Genomic DNA, 8590 nt, shown 5'->3' on the forward strand with positions numbered 1-8590 from the left:
ATTGCACTGCTGACAGGACCGTCCTGTCTGTTAATAGTTCCAAAAACGGCACTGTTTTGGAACTACATGTATTGACAGGATTTTTTCAGTGCCACTTTGTTTTTGTTTTTTCATTTTTGTTTTCATTTTTAACCAGGCACAGGCTTTCGGCGTTACGGGTTTCACATCAATCTGACGATTTGCGGCACTGTCGTGACTCTTTGGTCATAGTTACAGGAAGCGGAATTTCTTGTTTTTTTTTTCTAGGAACAGGCCAAAATCAATGCGCGCGCGGACGTCATCCATAAAATTTACTTGGTGTAGCCTAAGGCTTTGGAAATGACTTATGAATCATTGGAATAATCTTTTTGTATCAACAGGGTACCTCACAGGCTAAACTACATGTAATCTACGAACCTTGGATGCTCTGTTATAATTTTGTGGCAATCTGGCGTTTGACTATGCGATACAAAGTATTTTTCCAAGCACGCTTAACAATGAATTTAGGATAACAAAATAACATGCTATGTGAAATTAAAGCAGCCGATGTATGCTTGTGGAAGAATTTCCATGCAGACAATGCTTGACGTTGAATTAAAGTGGCCAGCCACGATTAACGGAGAACTAAAATGGCTTGCTATACGCCTCATCACGAAAAAAGGCAATGCCATGCAAAACCCTCTTCGTGCCCGTAGCCAGGGGGGGTTCGGGGGGCTCAGACACAAGGCTCAAACGTCCACTTTTTGGTCAACTTTTTATCTAAAGGTCCAAGACTGATTCGTGTCACCAGTGAAGCTGGAATCGTAGGATTGTCATTGAAAAAAGTTCTCTCTGATTCTTTCTTTGAAATCCCAAAAAACAAAACACAGGAAATGCCATTTCAGAAGGTTCATTTTTCGAAATTTTGCGGGGGAGCATGCCCCCATACCCCCCTAGGAACTTCGCGCCTTTGGCGCTCTCTGGTCCCTCAAGCAGTGGGAAGAACCCCCCCCCCCTTCAAAATCCTGGCTACGGGCATGCTCTCATTTGGATGCCTCCTCTCTAGGGGAAGTTCAGGTGCTTTGTTCAAATGGCAATCTGTGATCAAAAAAATTGGGTCCATTGACCTGAACAAACTGGATCAATGACTCCCCTGTACACAGTTGAGACACAACAGAGCGGCTGCTAGTCCGACTGTTACGTGTACAGACAGGACTGGACGCGAGGGGTCAACTCTGACCAACCCTCTCCCAGCGGACTGACTGACCCAATTGACTAAGCTTGTGATTGATTGGGTCAATCATACATCCAACCTTTCATTGTCAGGAGTTATCAGGACTCACACTGTCTGACCCAGATGAAGCGTCTGAAATCAGGCTAGGCTAATCCAGCCTGGTATGATCCGCACCTGATGGGGAAAACTCAGCATCGTGTCTGCTGCAATTTTCGTCTGGCACTTGTATCCCCAATCAATGAACTGTCTTTTGTCAATAAATCTTTCAAACACAATACTGTGCATCAAATATGCTGGAGGATGAAGTAGGTCTCATTTCAAACTCTTCGTTCGATGGCAAGAAAGAAGGACGCTCTTTAAAGAATCTATCCAAAGTTTCCATGATTCTGACGCACAAAAAAATGATTCATAATTATTATCATACTTACATGTAGTCTATGAACTCAAATGAAATACTTTTGATCGACTCAACAAGAAGGATTTGTATCTGAGATTTCTAGAAGTTATTCTAGATAGTAGAGGGCCTGCAAGGGGGGGTCCCAACAACGCTCTACGCTGAATTCGGAATTTTCAAACCTCTCAATTATGCTTTACGATAAATTCCAAGTGGCTACAACGCATTACGTAGAATTAAAATGGCGAATACGCTCTACGCAAAACGCAAAGAGCAGTCCGTCTACGCTCTACGTATAATTAAAACGGCCGATTACGCTCTACGGAAAAGGGCTTGCGGGCCCCCATAGTACAGTTACTGTACATACATGTAACTGTACATTGATGAAGGCTAGACATCCTAATCTCTACTGTCAATTTGGATAAAATACAGAGATTACTTCTGGACATTCTTAGTTACGTCCATCACTCTTCTTCAGTATCACTTTTTCTAGTTCCTCATTCTCAAGTGTCGACTAGTTCTCTCAGTTAATTGTCACTTGAAACGTCCCGAACTAATCTCCGTTTTCTATTCAGCAGTAGAGTTTGAAAGAGAAGTTAAATGCCAACCCCTAGCCCATGTTTTTTTATTGACATCTAAATTTCAAACCCTCTGAATTCTAAAACATTATTCAATGCATTTTCAGAAGAATTTTTTTTCCTACATAAATTGGGTCAACATAAAAAGATAATAGTTTTTTCAGGACTGAAACACAACATCAATTTTCCTAGGCCTGACTCCAATCTGACATGTATATCTTGACAGCAATAGCCAGTGTTTTATGATTGATGATAATATTACAGGATCAGAGCCCTACATGTACTAAAGAGACAAGTCTCAAGCAGGTACTGTAAATCACTTTATATTCGCAGTACTAATTTTCAAGGTGATTTCTGTACTGCAAATTTATCACCACCACAAAAAAATAATTTGCAGACTTTCTTTCTTGTTCACCTGCGACCACCGCAAACATACTGTATAGTTCTGTGAACGTGTCCATTTTTCTCAGACTGCGAACTTTTGCTACCGTGAATATAAAGTTATTTACAGCACTGTTCTCAAAGAGTATGGTGTTCCATGATGAGAATGTATCCACTTAAACGGTTCGTCCTTGAAGTTTAAAAAATCTGAATGTCAATCATATTCTTATTTTCAATATGTGCACCGTAGTATATACCCATCTCCAAAAGAACATAGAATAATATCATCGACAAATGCATGGTCATTTGCTTTGATTCTAGAAATTAGTGAATGCATACCTAAACCCAATTTTAGGTTCAGGTCCTGATTCAAGTCCAGAGGTTTAGGTTCAGTTCTGGACTCGAAAGTCCGGACCTAAACCCATGGCATATACAAAATTGCGTGTTGGCAACCTTGCAATGTTGTCTGGGTGAAACTTTGGCCACATAACATGGAGGCTGGTACTTGACGATGCCCGATGGCAATGTTTTCTTTATTTTGCAGCAAAGATTTTACAATCTACAGAAGATTTTAGGTGGTTTGGAAAGAAAAGGGGTATGTGTAATGGTCTTTTATGGTAATAAGTCCGGACTCGGTTCTTGACTTTAAGGTTTTTTTTTACTTGAACCTAAACATTCTTACAAGTCCGGATCCAAGTCCAGTGAACCGATATGGACAACGCAAACAATTCTCTTGACATTTAGGCCACTCTGCTGTACAGGAAACTTGTGGCTTGTGACCTTTTAACAAAGCATCAGAAGACGCAAGAGATGCCCTTCTTAAAGCTTGTGAAATCAGGGTTCATCTTAAAGGCATCCTATGTAATTTCAGAGTGGCAAAACCAAAAACATCCTGAATGAGGAAATCTGTCTGATATTGACATTTACTGACATTTCTTTTCTTTTTCAACGTGAAGAGTATGAAATAGCCCAAAAGCAAGCTAAGTGAAGAGCCCCTTTAGTTTTCAGCACCACCTATTTATAGCTAGAAAAGCTTACGATACTTTCAGCAACATTTACTGTTTTTCATCGCTGAGTCATCGCATTTTTGCCTCAATTTGTGATACCCCGGTACATTGCTATAGGATAGGGTTGCTTGAACTTTGTACATTAATTGTACAGAATCACTTTGGGTGGTTTAACACAACCACCCTGCTTTTATATATGGTTCAAATGTAAATACAGAAAGGGCTGGTTTAAGAAAGCTTTGTTAGGCCACACCAATTTAATTTCTTGGTTAACGGATTCGCCCGCTTCATTTTTTTCTGATTTGCAAATAAAAATAAAAATTTAGAATCAACTGCAAAATGCTCGTATTTTGCCCTGACCAGTTAAAAACAGTCTCTTTTATCCTAATTGTTACAGTTATTCCATCTTTCAATGCAATGGTATCATCAAAAATTAAAAATTCATTGTTTAAATTTTGAACCAGCCTGGTGTGTTGACTTCATGGCTCCTACATGTATCTACCATTTTGGGCCATAACAGGATGCCTAGACCTGTTTTTATTTTTATTTTTTTCTCGCCCGCCCGCTCCATTATTTTTCTAAAAAAAAAACAGTTAACCAAGAAATTAAATTGGTGTGGCCTTATGCCATAATAATCAATTATAAGTGGATTTTTTTAGTAACTTGCTGCTACTGATATTGTCATCAGGGTTAGGGTGAGGGTGCAACAGCTTGGACATAGCTACCAACTGACAGCTTAACTTGCAAGAACTTGTTTACAAAGTAGTTACTCAGGACTTCTACTGTGTATGGACAGATTAATTTGTACAAATATATGCTCTACTTTCAGCTGGAAAGGTTTCAGTCTGTGGGTATTTGTCAAAACCTGAAAGGGTTTTGAGTCCTGTCATGTACCCTTCTTGACTCAGTTACCAATCGCTCACAAGATAGTACTGTTGCAGTACCAAGAAAAGTTACCAGGTGGCCAATATTAGACCTTGACCTTCCTATTCCCAAAACCTTCTCAAAAATAATTTACCGACTTTCTTTTAGCTGTACCTGCTGGCAGCACGAATAGATAGTCTCATAAACATATCCATTTTTCTCAGACCACGAAACAATAAAGTGATTTACAGTATTTCAAGCCCTGTCTTTATTTCCATGGGTCAGACAGGTAATATGAGCTGTGTGAGGTACTGTGCGGTGTGGTGTTAGTTGGTGTTTAATTTATACTAGTTCATGTACCTTGCACCCTTCACAGGTGTCCATTCTGAAGTGGAACCCCGAGAATTTTGCCCCGTAGACCAAAAAAAGTATTTCAAACCCTGTCATTCCATGGGTCAGGCAGATATAATAGGAACTGTGTGAAGTACTGTGCGGTGTAAGTTGGTGTTTAATTCATAATAGTTTATGTACCTTGCACCCTTCACAGGTGTCCACTCCGAAGTGGAACCCCGAGGATTCCGCCCCGCAGACTTTGCAGGGACTTCTGGTCACCGGCGGTTGCGAGCTGCTGGAAGCACGGTCACCTGCGGACACACACGGATCGAGAGAAAAAAAAAAAGCGGGTCAATACCCAAGTGGCCTGTGCGGCAAGAGCACAAGACAAACATGGCAACCCAGAAATCCCTGCTGCAGAAACAAATCCCATGACCTAGATTCCATTGACTGAAATTTATGTAAATAGGGCTGTCTGGCTGTAGGCTGGTGGTGTGACAGGGACGAGAAGCAATAATGAAGGACGCATCATCAGCAACAGGGATGAAACTATTGATTTTGCTTGATGCTGATAGATTCAGACTAACTGTACCAAAGTAAGCAAATTGGCACACAATTTTCTGCTTCACCATTTAGGCTGCAATAGATGTGACTTATCTAGGGCAGCAAAGTAGGGCACACATAATGGCCCAGACAGTATAAATTAATGACGCTTCTGATGGCCTATCAAGGAGAAAGAAAAAAAAAGGATGGGAGGAAGACTGTCTGACAGCAGCTTGCTGAAAAAAAAAGGAAGTCGTATACTGAGGAAAAGAAACGCAAGAGCAAGTTGTAGTCTAGAAAAGGAAAGGAATTTGCAGGTGGTACAACTATAACAACCTGTCAGACAGTATATTAACAGATTTATTCTGTGTACTCCGCCTGTGCTCAACAGAATTTGTTACATTTCATGCTATAGATAAATATAATTTCATCCTAGAGGGCAATAACCCTTACTGTGTACAAATAGGTAAATATATCAAAGAATGTTTAAACCTTAGAACAAGTAGTATTGATTGATCCATCTATTGTTTTGTCCGTAGGATAATTTCGTTGTACCCAACGCAGGGGTTTTTCTAGAAAAATTTGGCATGAGGGAGCAGTATCACGGCGAGGGAGCGAAGCGACCGAGGGGGGTTTGGTGCGGAAGGGGGGTATCCCCCCTTCCACCATGTGAAGCCTTTGAAAATTTGAAGTTGAAATGGGACATTTTGAGGCTACTTGAGGGGGGAAATTTGAACTCTTAACCTTTCCCAAATTTCTGTTCATGCATTGCATATTTCACTTATAAAATATAAGTACAATCAACAGTACACACAATCTACAAATCACCCTTTATACACTTACACAATTAGTGATCAATGTTACTAGTAGATGACAACATTGGGTTTGCCACAAGCTGAAACCTTTCCCATGGCACAATTGCAACACATTCATCCAAGCTGCTACAAACTCAGGTCTCATGTTTCACTTCAGAGCCTGTTCTATAGTATGCAAATGAAGGAGGTCTACTACATGTCTTAGAGCAAGTTCTCAATGAACATTGTTTATTCCATTCAAACTTTTACTACTAGAGCTAAATTTTCAAGTTTGTGGTAAGATTTTGGAAGTTTTATGAGAGTAACATAGTTTGTAATGCTAGAATGTATTGTTATGTGGTGTTGTTTTTGTATTTTTACTGGAAAAAGATGATTTTGAAAAAGACTTAGGCTTCAATCTGAAAATTGATATGAGGGCGCTGGTTTGTTACATGAGGGCGCAGCGCCCTTGTTCCCCTGTTCAGAAAAACCCCTGCAACGTATAAATTTTGTCTGTATATCTACATGTCTTAGACCTTACGAAAGTCGCTGTACTTTTGTTGTGTCAATAAAGTTCTGTATAAAATAGATACATCCTAAAGCTGCATTATGTATAACATAAGGACGATAAAAAAGGGAAATTTTCTCATCATTTCTCTGCAAAGTAAGTAGAATCAACCCGACTGCATTTATACGCCATTCAGGAAGTAAAGGTGCCAAGATATCAGATGCCTCACCAGTGCGTTTAAATTTCAAGCCCTCAAGACAACAACATTAAAGGCATCCAAAGCAATTTCAGGGTATGGCCACACCAATTTAATTTCTTGGTTAACGGATTCGCCCGCATCATTTTTTTCTTATTTGCAAATAAAAATAAAAATTCAGAATCAACTGCAAAATGCTCATATTTTGCCCTGAACAGTTGAAAACAGTTCTTTTCATCCTAGTTGTTACAGTTATTACATCTTTCAATGCAAAGGTATCATTAAAAGTTTAAAATTCATTGTTTAAATTTTGAACCAGCCAGGACTTCATGGCTCCTATCATACCATTTTGGGCCATAATAGGATGCCTAGGCCTGTTTTTATTTTTTATTTTTTTTTGTCCGCCCGCTCCATTATTTTTCTAGAAAAATCCGTTAACCAAGAAATAAAATTGGTGTGGCCTAACAAAACTAAAAAAAAATTCAGTGGATGAGGAAATCTGTCTGATATATACTGCCAGTACTGGTACTAGCCCGAAAGCAAGCTTAATAAAGTGTAGGTCCCTGTATTTTTAGTACCACCAATTAACAGCTACATGCACATTGTAGAACAAGTCTACGATACGAAACAAGCAACAGTTACATGTACAGCGACATCACGTCATTGCCTCACAGAATAATATCAGTAGTGCTAATTGGTATAGGGTTGATTCAACTTACTGTGTAGAAAAAATGACCAGAAATTTGCCTTTTGAAAATCCGGTTTTACTGCCCTGAAATTACTTTGGGTGCCTTGAATGTTTACATGATTATGATGAAAAGGCTAAACTTTACGTCCAACACTTAAGTAAATTGGGACTTATCCAAATTTTCAGTTAACTACATCAGCCTTGTTCACAGAATGGACACAAGGCTGACAGAGTTGGCTGAAAATTTGGGTAAGTCCCTAAACCCTACTGGTAGTGTTAGACATAAAGTTTTGACTTTTTGTGATAACGTATTGTCAACAAAAATGAACTTTCATGGTAGGATGTCTTACAAGATGTTTGGAGGGTTTTCTGGAGCCTTACCTTTTCTAGCCATGCCCACTGCCAAGCATTTTTGGAGGCGACAATACTGGCACTGAGACCTTGTCTGCTTGGTGATGTCACATTTCTGCTGTTTGCTACACTTGAATTTGGTTCGATCTCCGCCATCCTTGGTACTTCTGATGAAGAATTTCTGCAGGTAGAGAGAAGAAGGAAGGATTGGTTAATGTCATTTCTAATCTAAAAACTAGGATAGTTAGTACTGACTTGTAAATGTTTGATGGACAAAGATGACACAGAAACAGGTTCAAAACCCTCTCTCGCACTCTCACAGATCTAGACCAAAGTCATGTTTTCTCTGTGAGACTTACACAAGTTACAGATAACTGTAAATCACGATTTTTATTGCAGTGCAAAATTTATAATCATGGTTTTTGCAGTCAGATCCCTACTGCAAACTTTTCATTTATTCGTTAACAAATAATTAATTTTGCAGACTTTCTTTTTGCTGCACCTGCCAGAACTTATAGTTCGTCTAATTTTCTACATGTCCATTTTTCCTCAGACCGCAAATTTTTGCTATCACAAACATAGTGATTATCCGTAGTTGGTACTGACTTGTAAATGACTATGATGGACAAAGGTGACACAAAAGCGGGGGTTCGAAATATCCACTCTCACATTCTCATGACTTAATGGGTTGCCCAGTGCATAAGTTAAAACTTTGTTTAAAGTTAGAACTTTTGGTCAAAATGGTTCTTACCTAGTGCTTT

General features: G+C 39.3%; 1 protein-coding gene across 1 annotated transcript in view; it reads right to left on the reverse strand.

The window, feature by feature from the left end:
* The window catches only part of LOC109477268 (retinoic acid receptor alpha-like), a 35503-nt gene extending 27477 nt beyond the window's left edge, over positions 1-8026 (reverse strand). The window contains exons 1-2 of the mRNA XM_019778353.1: positions 7860-8026; positions 4948-5060 (exon numbers count right to left, since the gene is read on the reverse strand). Coding sequence (XP_019633912.1) covers positions 4948-5060; positions 7860-7872 — 126 coding nt within the window. The 5' untranslated portion in view covers positions 7873-8026. The remainder of the gene's footprint in view (positions 1-4947; positions 5061-7859) is intronic.
* Positions 8027-8590: the final 564 nt, after the last annotated feature.

The sequence above is a fragment of the Branchiostoma belcheri genome, unplaced genomic scaffold (assembly GCF_001625305.1).
Source record: "Branchiostoma belcheri isolate BF01 breed outbred unplaced genomic scaffold, Haploidv18h27 scaffold4, whole genome shotgun sequence".
Taxonomy (NCBI): domain Eukaryota; kingdom Metazoa; phylum Chordata; class Leptocardii; order Amphioxiformes; family Branchiostomatidae; genus Branchiostoma; species Branchiostoma belcheri.